This window comes from Heterocephalus glaber, unplaced genomic scaffold (genome assembly GCF_053883595.1).
Source record: "Heterocephalus glaber isolate CG9 unplaced genomic scaffold, H.glaber_assembly_v1.0 deba00001707, whole genome shotgun sequence".
Taxonomy (NCBI): domain Eukaryota; kingdom Metazoa; phylum Chordata; class Mammalia; order Rodentia; family Bathyergidae; genus Heterocephalus; species Heterocephalus glaber.
Window position 1 is genome coordinate 472816 of NW_028258427.1, and position 14132 is coordinate 486947.

General features: G+C 36.7%; 1 protein-coding gene across 3 annotated transcripts in view; it reads right to left on the reverse strand.

Annotated features, from left to right (window-relative positions):
• The window catches only part of Lonp2 (lon peptidase 2, peroxisomal), a 112056-nt gene that overhangs the window by 74379 nt on the left and 23545 nt on the right, over positions 1–14132 (reverse strand). The window contains exon 7 of one of the 3 annotated variants that reach the window (XM_004873897.4): positions 7158–7416. The exons of the other annotated variants lie outside the window; for them this stretch is intronic. Within the exon in view, the coding sequence (XP_004873954.1) occupies positions 7158–7416 (259 nt within the window). The remainder of the gene's footprint in view (positions 1–7157; positions 7417–14132) is intronic. 3 annotated transcript variants of the gene reach the window in all.

Here is a 14132-nt window from a genome sequence, read left to right on the forward strand (position 1 = left end):
TGAAAGCAATTCCTCTGTATGTCTTTTTATGTCATCAAGCAAACACAGGTCCTGAGCGTTGCTCAATCAGGGGACACCTCCCAAGAGTGCACCACTGGTTGAGAGGTCAAACCATGAAGAGAACCCCTAGCATGGATGTGTGCAAGCTACTGAGATGTCTGTCACATGACTGCCCCTCAGAGTAGAAAGTCCCCACAGGGAGCAACATGTGGGCGTACAACCTTTTATCCACAAGCAGCTGCTGCAGTGACCTGATGCTTCTTGCAAAGTATGTTTCTTTCTAAGATTGGAGGAAGTAAAATTACTGACCTTGTATTAGCTGATTTGATACTATTAATTTAATGGAAATATTTAATATTTGTTCTGATTATTAAAAAAGAAAAGCTAATTTTTTAGAAATTACTCTAGAGACGTGGCATCCAACGTCTTTTATCTGCTGAATTTGAACTTTCCTATTTTGCATTGCCTTGCTAAAGTTATGGCAGCATCAGCTCCCACACCGAAGACCTAGAACTTGCTGTAAATAAACTGTGGATCATGCAATCAGCAGGAGGAAAGGGTGTAACACACTAAATAAAAATGTTCTCTTTTAGTGTCACCAAACATCTGCAATCGCTTAACAAATTAACATGCCAAAACCTTCTCAGAAGCTACATAGGAAAGAAACGAGGGCAGTATTTTTTTTGTTTTAAATTACAGTCTTCTTGGGCCGGGGATTTAGCTCAGTGGTTCTGGAGCCTGCCGCGCAAGTGCGAAGTCCTGAGTTCGATCCCTGGTACAAAAAAAAAAAAATTACAGTCTTAAGGGAAAAATATCTTTTCTATATTCTACTTTCCTTACAATATAGCAGCTGGAAAGGAATATAATAAAGTTTGAGCAGGCTATGTCACCTTTAACAACTTCTCATTCAGACTAAATACATGATTGGCTAGAATTTTTTCCTAAAATTGAAGTAAATATGTTCATTTAAAAATATATGAGTGGGGCCGGGGATTTAGCTCAGTGGCACCACGCCTGCCTTGCAAGCGCAGGGTCCTGAGTTTGATCCCCAGTACAAAATATATATATATATATATATATATATATATTATATATACACACACACACATATATAATATACATACACATATATACGTATGAGGACTGGGCGTGGTGGTGCTCTGGGAGACTGAGGTAGGAGCGTGCCAGGTTCAAGCTGAGCTAGGCAACTTAGCAACTTAGTGAGACTGGGTCCCAAAATAAAAAGAGCTGAGAATAGAGCTCAGTGCAAAGGCCCTGGGTTCAATTCCAAGTATCACAATAGATAAATAAATAAATATTTAACATGGGCCGGGGATTTAGCTCAGTGATTCCGTCACTGCCTTGCAAGTACAAGGTCCCAAGTTCGATCCCATTACCAAAAAAACAAACAAACAAAAAACATTACATGCTATCTAATATGTACTATTTTTACATTTTTATGTAGCAATTAAAAATAAAATTTCAAATATAATATATTCCAAATAGATTTAAATATATAAATATAAAAAGCAAAATTATGAAAGGAATGATATATATGAATTCATATTTTTGTCATTGTTGCATCCATTGAACAGACTAATCAAAACTGTACAACTAGTGTATAAGATACACAAAACCAAAATTATATAGTTCCAATTTTTAAGTCATAAGATTAGGACTTTTTTTTCCCTAAGAATAGTCTGGTTTATGCTTCCAAAAAACAAACCTACAGGAAATCACATCATCTATTTATAGCCCTGTGGTAATCAACTGTCTTACTATTGTGTTCCAGACATGGGTATCTCCAAATCTAAAATAATTGAAAGACTGGTCAAACTGTTATTACTGAGGAATGAATAATAACAGGAATAAGATGTCTTAAATCAGTTTTCCTTGCTTATCTAATTAAAAGACTCATACAGACTATAAAGCAAAGCACAAAAACAATATTTACAAACAATTTATAATATAAAAATGTTTATGCCTTATGTCAAATGAGCTTAAAAAAAGGCAAGAGAGGGGGTGGTTCCATCACCTGCCTCACAAGCACAAGGACCCGAGTTCCATCCCCGGCACCAAAAAAAAAAAAAAAGGCAAGAGGTGCTCAGCGAAAAGTCTGGCAGGAAAGAAACCAAAGCTTAACATGTTTGTATGACTGAAAAATGTGAAGGTTTTGTTCTTTTCCTTTTGATTTTAAGTTTGGAATTTTCTACAGAAAATGAGAGGTGTTTATCTCAAACTGGAAAAAGTAATAAGCTTAAAAGAGATCCTAATGATTTCAAGCAAAAAACAGTCTTTAAGGAACTGGGATTTTAACATACAATGTTTGAAAAAACTATTCTTCTAGTCATCTTATCTTCACAGACTAGTTTGTACAGATGGACTCATCTAAAGGATTATATGACTACCAAAATACAGTTAGGTTTTAATCTTACAGAAATTCATTGAACAGAAAGCACCTATTATGTTTAGCACTGTGCTAAGTAAACATCATGAGGTGATAGAAAGGAATGTAAGACATACAATAAATCCTCTGCCTGACAGAGCTTGAGGTGGTTTTTGTTTGTTTTGAAGGTTTGAGGATTGAACCCAGGGCCTTGCACACACTAGGCAAGTGCTCTACCACTGTACTACATCCTCAGCCCTTTTAAATTTTATTTTCAAACAGGATTTCCCTCAATTGCCCAAGCTGGTTTCAAACTTATGATCCTCCTGCCTCAGCCTTCCAAGTTGCTAGGATTACAGGCATATGCCACTGGGCCCAGCTTGAACAGGTAAGAGTGTCCCTTACTGGAAATGCTTAGGACCAGAAGTATTTTAGATTTTGCTGTTTTTCAGATTTGGGAATACTTGCATATACATAATGAGGTATCTAAATGTGAAATTCATTTATGCTTCACATACACTTTATGCACATAGCTTGAAAGTAAATTTACACAGCATTTTAGTGCACCTGAGTGTTGACTGAGACTCATCACATCAGGTCAGGCACACAATTTTCCACTTGTGCATCATGTGAGTGCTCAAAAGTTTCAGACTTTGGGGCACTTAAGATTTCCAGATTAGAGATGCTCAACCTGTATTTATATTTTACGCTCACAGATGTTTCTTAAAATGCCAGAGACCTATATCATTTGAAAATTAAAGGAGCACAACAGACAATATGTAATCAATCATTTTAGAGAAGAGAAAGGTCACAATTGACTGTACTTATCAAAGGAAGCTTGTATTGGGCCCTTAAAACTAATTTTAGAGAGGCAGAGGAGAATCATATATGAATGCAAGTATGTCTGGCATACTACACTAAAAAAATACTAAAGGCTTGCTGCTTCAGTTATTTTTCCCCTACAGAAACTAATAATGAAACAGCTAACTTATTTATAACTTCACCATTTCAGGTTGCACATGAAAATTTATCAATGCGGAAATCATAAGATTTGCTTTTTATCTTGCTTGAAAACTGAGCAAAAGATTCCCTGCAATGACATAATTTTATTATCTGAATAAATAACTGGTAAAGTTCTTCCAAAGAGTTAACATTATCAGTGATTTGAAATATATCATAGCAGTATTATTTTTTAACAAAGAACAACTAAAGAAAAATAATTATATTTATAAGGAAAAGTTTTAGATAACTTAGAAGACTGAACATTAAGGTGAATATTAAGGTAAAATAAGTAATATATTCCTTTAAGATTTGCTTTTCCCATAACTCTTGTTGTTTAAGGTGATGGTTACCTGATTCTTTAACCAGTAACTTCATTCTAGATAACATTTTAACCTAACAAAGTTACAAATGCCTGGGTGAATTTACAATGTATATGTGCCTATCTTGTGTCTGTGACTTGTAAATGGGAACTGGAATTGTATTTACATGTCAGAGACCACTAGGGATGAGATAATGACTAACAAAGGTATGAAAAGAAGACTAACAAAGAATTGCACGGACACTGACCAGACTAGTTTCTGGCAGTCTTGCCTGCTTGCAAGTAAACTTTTATTATTTTACCCGAATTCTATGTCTCCGTGTATTTCTTTCCACGATTTTCTGGAACAATATACATGATCTTTCAAAACTCGCACCCTAAAGGAAGTTGTTTTATATGGACTTTCTATAAACTGATTTAAATACAAAAATCTAAGCTGTAAGAATTGATAGACTGGACCAGGTATTTCATGGCTTATAAAATGGACAGAAATATTTGAATGGAGAGAAACCCAAGTGCAAAGTGTTGAAAAGACTGAAAAGTGCATGAATTAATATGGGGCGAAGCACTATTCTGCTCTTCCTTTAAGCCACTCAAAATAGTATAAAGAAAAGAAAACGAATGGCCAATGTTTAGTCAGATCATCGCTATTTCCTTTCCTGTTTAAGATATAACTGTAAAACAAACTTCCTTTTACTTCTTTATTTCCTCCTGCATCTAATTCTGAAAAACACGTTTTTGTTTTTAAAATCAATTCTCAACTCATCGGTACCTCCCTTAACATAAACAGGTCCTTCCTGCAAGTGACTGGAAGTCCACGCATGGGAAAATAGGGAATATGAGAGGCAAACCCAAGAGAAAAAGCAAGGAAGATCACATAAAGCAGCTCTGTTTTTCCTTCACTATTTTAAGACTGCAGAACAGTGGTGCCTACTCAGAGGCTGAGGAAAAACAAAACTTTTCATGAACTCTAATTGTGAGCATGTGACCAGTACTCAAATGTCAAGACCTGGGTGTCTCCCAAATGCCTCAACTGTCACGTGGCCCTTGGTGTTCCCAGACACTCCCCAGGGCTATGCTCTGATCCCCTGTTCCTTCTCCTTGCCCCTGCACCTTTAGTTCATAACTCCAACGTGAACACACTCTTTCTTCCCTCATCCTCTCTGTTCCTTAACAGTCACACTCCACTCTCCATGTGCTGCCAAACAGGTTTCCAAACAAAAATTTTCTCCACGTTTTAATAACTGGGAGGGAAGGTGGATAATAGTCCCCTATAGCACAAGGATGGGTTGTAGTATTCAATGACATCTGGAACAGACATGGCTATGCAACAGTTATTAGCAAAGTATGTCTAAATTCACGTTTAATAGGATGACTCATAAACAAATCCAGACACCTTTATTTGGCAACAATCACAGCTTTGATGTATAAAACACATTTCTAAAAAAGTGTATATTTGCAAATATTGTAGGAAATGGTGATTGTAACAATCTCCTTTTACAAAAGACTGATAAAGTATATCCTTATTTTCTTTAGATTTAATTCTCTTAAATCACACATGAAAGCATACTCACTTGAAAAAAGTGAAATGATTATGATACCATATATTCTCCAGCACTGGGCAATAGATGAAATGAAATATTTTTCACAATTATTCCACATAAATAATGCTGAGAATAGAATATTTCAGAACCCAATTTAAATATCATATTAAAATCTGTAAAGCCATATTGAAACTTACAAATCTAGACCTGTCCTCTTGAGAATTTAAAATCACAGTAACAGTAAGGCTAATTTTTAGTGAATGCTCACTGTGTGCCAGGTATGGAGCAAACACTTTCCAAGGTCCATAAAATAATATCACTGTGAAAAAAAATAAGGATAAATTTCCTACATGTCATGTGCTTATGATATTAATTCCTCATATACTTATCCCACAGACTCACTCTGTAAATTCCAACAACACTTAAATCTTACACTATATTGTACCTAGTGTAAGGTATAAACAGTCATTTGAATGGGGTACACCTCCCCAACACTTGTAGCTAAATCAGCCCATTTCAGCCCTATGTCCAGCTTCTTTCTCCAAGGCTGGTTCAAGAGGGATGATGGCAATTCATTGTGCAAGCAAACTACAGCCTCTAGTGGCACAGGCGAGATAAGACAATCCAAACAACAAAAACAGCTTTTGAAATTGCCAGAAAAAACTGACTCGATTCTCTGACCTGATCTGCACCCTCATTGCTTATTTATTAAAATCTTGGAATGATTCTTCGATTCATGAGAATTCTAAGGGAGCAAATAAAAGGAAATAAAAATAATCGCTTCTCATAGAAAAGCTTACAAAACAGGTTCCTGTTCCCATCTGAGGTAAGAGATTCCTATAAACAGTGTACCTGGAAATTAAGATGTTAAAAAATGTTATATTCTTTTACAAGTGGTTCATAATGTCTATAGTTTTTAATGTTCTACTTTTATTTATTTATTTTTGATGTACAGGGGGTTGAACCCAGGGTTTTCACATTGAGTTACTTCCCTATCCTTTTAAAAACTTTTTATTTTGAGACAGGGTCTCATTAAGTCATTAAATTGCCCAGACTAGGATCAAACTTGTGATCCTCCCGCCTCAGCCTCCTAAGAGTGCTAGGATACAGAGGTGTACTACCATACAAAAAACTTTGGTTTTTGCAGTGATATAGATTAATCCCAAACCTGGCGCATACTAGGTAAGAGCTCTACCACTGAGTTACACTCCTCCCTTACCTTTTAAACACAAACATTAGACCTATGTTTTATCACAACTTGCAACTGTTATGAAACCCTGGTTTAAGTCCTGAAACAGGTTCAGGCTTTCCCAAGGCCTCTTCCAATCAGGTCAACAGAGAGAACAAAACAATGAATGTAACAAATTGTTTAAAATATTTTTTATAGAAAGCGAGTCCAAAATTCAAGGTGAAACCCTAATAATTACACTAACCTTTCTTTATTACCTATACTCATCATACAAACCAGTTTTCATAAAAGAAAACTTAAATTGTCAGCAGGACAAATTTATTATCAAAGATTTCTTACCTCTTCCTATCTGGCCTAGTTATTGCAGTTAGGTTTTTAAACTCTCTGGATCATTATTTCAGGAATGCTACTGGGCCAAAATGAATGTAAACACATAATGTCCAATCATAAAGTAATTTACAATTACATTCAAATGAGATTCCAGAAAAACGAGGCCCAGACCAGCTCCCTGCTCTCACACAAATACCCTGCTTAATTCTGGTCTACCATTGCATTCAGAGGCTCTAGGCTAGTTACGAAGTTTTATTAATATCCTTTCACTCAAGACATCACAAAGAGTTCTTTAAGAAAAACAAATACAGTAACCCTCAGCTTTTGAGGGCCCAAGCAAAGAAAAGGGAAGCAAAATCGGGGCTTGGGCTGGCAGAAGTGTGTTACCTGTGTCCTCGAACGTCTGACTGGTCGCACACGCCCCCAAGCGCAATCCTGTGGAACTCTCGCCCTAGAGTCTTGGCCACTGATCTCCCCACGCTTGTTTTTCCAACTCCAGGAGGGCCAACAAAGCAGAGAATTGGGCCTTTCAGATTGTTTTTCAGCTGTCTGACAGCCAAGTATTCTAGAACTCTTTTCTTCAGTTGTTCCATGGCATAATGGTCACTATCCAGGAGAACCCGGGCTGCCCGAATGTCCAAGCGGTCTGTCAAATGACCCGACAGAAATTATTTGAGTGTGTAGACTTTTTTTTTTCAGTACTGGGGATTAAACTCAGGGACTTGTGTGTGCCAGCCAAATGCTCTATACTGAACTACACCCTTAGGCCTTTCTAATTTTATTTTGAGGCAGGGTCTAAGTCTGCTCAGGATAGCTTCAAACTTGTGATCCTACTGCATCTGCTTCCTGTAGCTGGGATTACAGGTGTGTGCCACAGTGCTCAGTGAGCATGTGGAATTTTTAAGTGAAAGGGCTCTTTTCAAGCTTGGCAGGAGCCAAAGTATTTTTTAGGGGAAAAAAAAAAAAGATGTGTTAAGAACACATTTGGACCCTTCAAAGTGAGTCTTGAAGGAGACTTACACTTGATTTGGTTTTTCTGCCTAAGGCTTAGTGTCTCCAGAGACAGGAAGCCCTACACAAAGCTTACATTTTTCATCTGGAATAACTTTACAGATATACATTACTTCTTAGAGACATAATTTCTATATATTCTATTTGTGCTAGCATTTATTCCCTTTAAAACAGTGGAGTTTTTTTTCTATTACAATAATAATATATGGTCATCCCAGAAAACCTGATGACACCAATAAAAAAGAAAACAGTAACCCATGATCTCATGCCCCAAGAGATCATCAGTACCTTCATTTTGGTATGTTATTCCAGGCCGTGTGAGTATGCACTTACACACATATTTCTCAAAGTGGAATTCTGTGGGTACTTCTAGAAAATATTTTTTCATTTAATGTATTTGGCAACTTTCATTGTCCCATATATTTTTCAGTAACATTATAGCTACTTAATTTGTATTATTTAATTAACCATATTCATTTCACTAATTCCCTATGCCGAGCATTTAAACTGCTTACAAATTTTTGGTTTATAATGAACACCTGACACTGAATCCTTGTAACTAAATCTCTGCATAAATCTACAGTTATTTCCTTCACCTAATCCTCTATAAAGGAAAGTGCTAGGTTAAAAAAAAAAAAGACATTGTAAAGAATCACTTAACTGCCATCCAGAAAAGCTATATCCACCTAAGTATCATGGGAAGTTTGAGTCAGGCTTTGTTCCAGAGCAAACTTTCATCAGGCTTACTGATGTGCTTTAGAACATCAGATAGCATAAATTAAACACCAGGGCATGGGAGCCAAAGTGAATTCACCCTCCGGGGCGGGGGTGGCAGGGCATGTTACACAGCTATATGATTATGCGGACACGGGGAGGAGGGCCTGGGAGAAAGAAGCTCACAGACACAAGCTCATTCACAAGTCAGTGATTTGGAGTCTGCTACATATTCTCTTCCTAATGGAAAAAAAAAATGACCTTGAAAGGTAGTATGGTTCCCAAGATAGTCTGTAAACACCTAAGCTGATATATAAGAAAATAAATACTGCACATAAACTTATGGTATTATGCACATATAAAATAGATATTATATATAAAATATATATTATATATAAATAAAACTGTTATACCACTTAGAGTGCTATTGATTTTAGTCAGAATCCTGGATGGATGATTTCCAAAAGGAAGGATGAAATTTCTTTCCCCTTTCCTGGCTTAATGAACATACGAATAAGTGAAAGAAAGTTTTCCAATTGTTCCACGATACTAACCTTGACACTCAAACCTACCACAGTAAACGAAAAGGAAATTTCAGAACAACCCCATGAATGGCATTTTCATGTTTTTATAACCATCTCCTCAAGAGTTATAAAGATCTACTTCTATATAATAATGTGTTAGAGCACTCCACTCAATTCCTTTTATACCACAATTTACCCATCCCCATCTTCAGTTCTTTGTTGAAACATGGAAGAATGAGAAGTATTCTCATAACTGGTATATGGGTACTGAATACTTTTGATAGTGACACAGACCGCATCTCAGAGTCCTGAGAAATGATTCTCAACCAGAAGGCAGTATTTTGTTCTGACAGGTAAATGTGAAAGAATGTAAGAAATAAATTTGTCACCACAGTTTATAGGAGCTTAACTGTTAACAGTTAAAAAAGAAAAAAGAAGAAAGAAAAGAAAAAGAAAAAAACCCCAAAAACCAAAATAAAATAAACAAGAAAAAAAAATTAACTGGAAACAACCCAAATGAGGTGAATGGATATGCATATTATGGTATTTTCAAACAGAATACAAGTCCAGCAAAAAGGAGGAATTACTGATCGATGCAGCAGCAGGGATGAAATCAAAATAATTATGCATAATCAAAGCTAGAAAAAAAGGGTACATACCACTGAGTCCATTTATATAACATTTCAGAAAATATGAATTAATCTATAATGGTTATTTGAGGACTGAAAGGCAAGGAGGAAAGGAAGGAAAGGAGGGAGAGAAGGAGGAAGACAAAGGAACACGAGGAACATTTCGAGGTGATGACATTTTCATTTTCACTACCTTAATATGGTGATGTTTCCATAGATCAAAACTCATCAAAACATACACCTTACATGTGTACAGTTTACCATATGTCAATTACACTCAATAAAAGTGGAAAACAAAAAAAATCCACCAGTATTATTTTAAAATAATTCCATCTATAGTTCAGTAATATAAGTGTATCTAATCTAGTGAAAATTTATCAATTTCTGGCAGATACGAAAACAGAGAAATTTAAAATGTAGGAGATGGATCAGAAAAAGGAAAGAAAAGGCCCAAATCCATGCAATTAGAGGGTGAAATGACAACAGACCCAGCAGAAATCCAGAGGATCATCAATACCTACTTCCAGAACCTATAAGCCAATAAGATGGAAAACACGGAAGAAATGGACAGATTCCTAGATACATATGAATTACCAAACTTGAACGAAGAAGACCTAAAAATTCTGAACAACCCAATATCAACCAATGAAATGGAAAATGTAATTAAAAACATCAACTAAGAAAAGCCCAGGCCCTGATGGCTTCACTGCTGAATTCTACAAGACATTTAGAGAGGAACTGCTGCCACTACTCTTTAAACTCTTCAATGAAATTGAAAGGGAAGCAATACTCCCAAATTCATTTCTGGAAGCAAGCATCACCTTCATCCCCAAAGCAGAGAAAGACCCAACCGAAAAGGAGAACTACAGGCCCATCTCACTAATGAACACAGATGCAAAAATCCTTAATGAGATACTGGCAAACAGAATGCAGAAGATCATCAAGAACATCATACACCCTGATCAAGTGGGATTCATCCCAGGGATGCAGGGATGGTTCAATATACTAAAATCAATCAATGTGATACACGCTATCAATAGAGCCAAGGACAAAAACCATATGATTATCTCCATAGACGCAGAAAAAGCATTTGACAAAATCCAACATGCATTTATGATAAAAACCCTACAAAAAATTGGAACAGATGGTCTCTACCTCAAACTGATAAAAGCCATCCATGAAAAACCAACAGCCAATATCATACTAAATGGTCAAAACCTGAAATCCTTCACACGAAAATCAGGAACAAGACAAGGAAGTCCACTATCACCACTCTTGTTCAATATAGTTCTGGAAACATTAGCCACGGCAATTAGACAAGAGAAAGAAATAAAAGGAATAAAGATAAGTAATGAAGAAGTCAAATTGTCATTATTTGCAGATGACATTATGCTCTACATAAAAGAGCCCAAGAACTCCACACCAAAAGTCTAGACTTAATACCCAAATTCAGTCAAGTAGCTGGTTACAAGGTCAACACACAAAAATCAATAGCTTTCTTCTATACCAATGACAGACTCACTGAGAGAAATAGGGCAAATAATTCCTTTCACAATAGCATCCAAAAAACTGAAATACCTAGGAATCAACCTAACGAAAGAAATCAAAGACCTCTTCTCTGAAAACTATGGGACTCTGAAAAGAGAGATTGAAGATGATATCAGAAATTGGACAGACATCCCCTGCTCCTGGGTAGGAAGGATTAATGTAGTGAAAATGGCCATACTTCCAAAACTGATATATAGATTTAATGCAATTGCAATTGAGATCCCAGCAGCATACTTCATGGGCCTTGAGAAAACAATCCAAAAATTCATTTGGAACAAGAAGAGACTCAGAATAGCAAAAGCAAATCTAGGTAACAGAGACATGGCAGGGGGTATCACAATCCCCAACCTGCAACTCTACTACAAAGCTACTGTGATCAAAACAGCATGGTACTGGCAAAGAAACAGACCTGAGGACCAGTGGAACAGATTAGAAGATGCAGAAACAACGCCAGATACACTCAGCCATCTCATCTTCGATAAAGGAGCCAAACGCCCTCACTGGAGGAAAGATAGCCTCTTTAATAAATGGTGCTGGAAATACTGGGCTTCAACTTGCCAAAGATTAAAACTAGACCTATATCTCTCACCATGCACTAAACTAAAATGAAAATGGATTAAAGACCTAAATATTAAAACAGAAACTCTGAACCAGTTGGAACAGAGGTTAGGTAGAACTCTTGAAGACATTGGTGTAGGAAAAGATTTTATGAACAAAACCTCAGTTGCCTGTGAACTAGCACAAACAATCAACAAGTGGGATCTCTTCTTATTAAAAGGCTTCTGCACAGCAAGAGAAACCACCAGCAGTGTGAAGAGACAACCCACAATGTGGGAAAAATCTTCACCTGCTGTTCCTCAGACAAAGGTGTACTATCTCGAATCTAGAAAGAACTTAAAAAGATCAGACCTCCCAAATTTAAAGACCCAATCCAAAAATGGGCATCTGAAATGAACAGACATTTCTCAGACAAAGAAGTAGAAACAGCAAATAAATACATGAAAAAATGTTCAACATCACTGGTCATTCGAGAGATGTAATGAAACAACGCTGAGATTCCACCTCACTCCAGAAAGAGTGGCTGCTATCATGAAATCATCCAATAACAAATGCTGGCGGGGCTGTGGGGAAAGAGGAACCCTGCTCCACGGCTGGTGGGAGTGTAGACTGGTGCAACCACTGTGGAAATCAGTATGGAGATACCTCAAAGAACTAGGACTGGAAGTCCCATTTGACCCTGCTATTCCACTGCTGGGTATCTTCCTCAAAGAATTAAAAGAATCATACCACAGTGATATATGTGCACCCATGTTCATAGCAGCACAGTTTGTGATAGCTAAAACTTGGAAACAGCCCAAATGCCCATCAAGCGGAGACTGGATAAAGAAAATGTGGTTTTTTTTAATAAAATGGAGTACTACTCAGCCATAAAAAATGAGAAATTAGAGACATTTATAGCTAAGTGGATGCACATTGAGGTGATACTCAAGTGAAATAAATAGGACACACATGTATAAAACCTAATAGTTTCTCTGGCGTGAGAAACTGAAAGTATAAAGAAGGACTAAAATGTATAATAGGTAATGTGAAATAGGAAGAAAAAGGGCAAAGGGGAAGGAAGTGGGAGGGCTAGGGGAAAGGATAGAAGGGAATGGGATTAATATGTGAAAACAGAAAAACAGGAACAAAATCTTTGTAAATAGGGAGGACTGGAGGGGTTGAAGGGAGGGCTAGGCAAGGGTGAAAAATAAGAACCAAGAGAGATTATGTAAAGGTGCAAATTTCCAATGATGAATGTCATTATATTGTATACCTAAAATGTACCAATGATTAGAATGAATAATCGATAGTGCAAAATAGGAAGAAAAGGTCCAAAAGGGTAGGGGTAGTGGGAGGGGCAGGGGAAAGGAAAGAAGGGAAAGGAAAAATGCTGAGAAATGGAAAAAATGGGAATAAAGTCTTTGTAAATAGGGAAGAGTGGAGGGGGTGAAGGGAGGGCTAGGAATGGGGAAAAAATAAGAACCAAGATGCATCATGTAAAGGTACAATTCCCAATGAGAAATGTAATTGTGTTGTGTACCTAACATGTACCAATAAAAGAATTAAATAAAGCTATATTCCCACTCAAAAAAAAAAAAGAAAAAATAAAATAAAATGTAGGAGATGGGACAAGTACAAATTTAGAAATAATTCATGAAGGAAAAATAGCATAGCTTAAGTTGTACTTGCTTTACCAAACAGGAACGTAAGAATTCTAACAGGAATAAAATCTAATGGTTGTCAGAGCAAAAGGAAGATGAGGCAGATTTTATCTTACTACCCAGCTATATCTATTAACAAATGTGTTAAATGATCCTGTCCTGAAAACTGAAAGAGGACTATTTTTATTTTCTTGGTTCCGGGGATTGAACTCAGTTCCTTGCGCTTTCAAGGCAGGTAGCAGAACCACTGAGCTAAATCCCCGGCCCAGGAGGACTATTTTTAACTTGAACTTTAACCCCAGCATAATGCCCACAAACATGGATCATTCTGGGCTCTTTTTGAGACAAAAAATAAATTAAATGTTCTTTCTTTTTTTTTTTTCCTTTCTTCATTTCTTTCCTTCCTTTTCTCCCTTTCTTTTCTGTGCTAGGGACTGAACCCAGGGACTTGAACACACTAGGCAAATATTTTTTAAAATTAAAATTCAACATACTGAAATCTGGTATGTGACTCATATGTGGCATGAATATACTTTATGGCTAACATTTTTTAAATACTTCACTTTTTTTTTTTTGTACCGGGATCGAACTACTTGGGTCCTTGCACTTGTGAGACAGGCGGCATAACCACTGAGCTAAATCCCCGGCCCTACTTCACATTTTTTTAATGTATAAATTTTATTAGCCAGGACAATACAGCCGTGTGTGTGTGTGTGTGTGTGTGTGTGTGTGTGT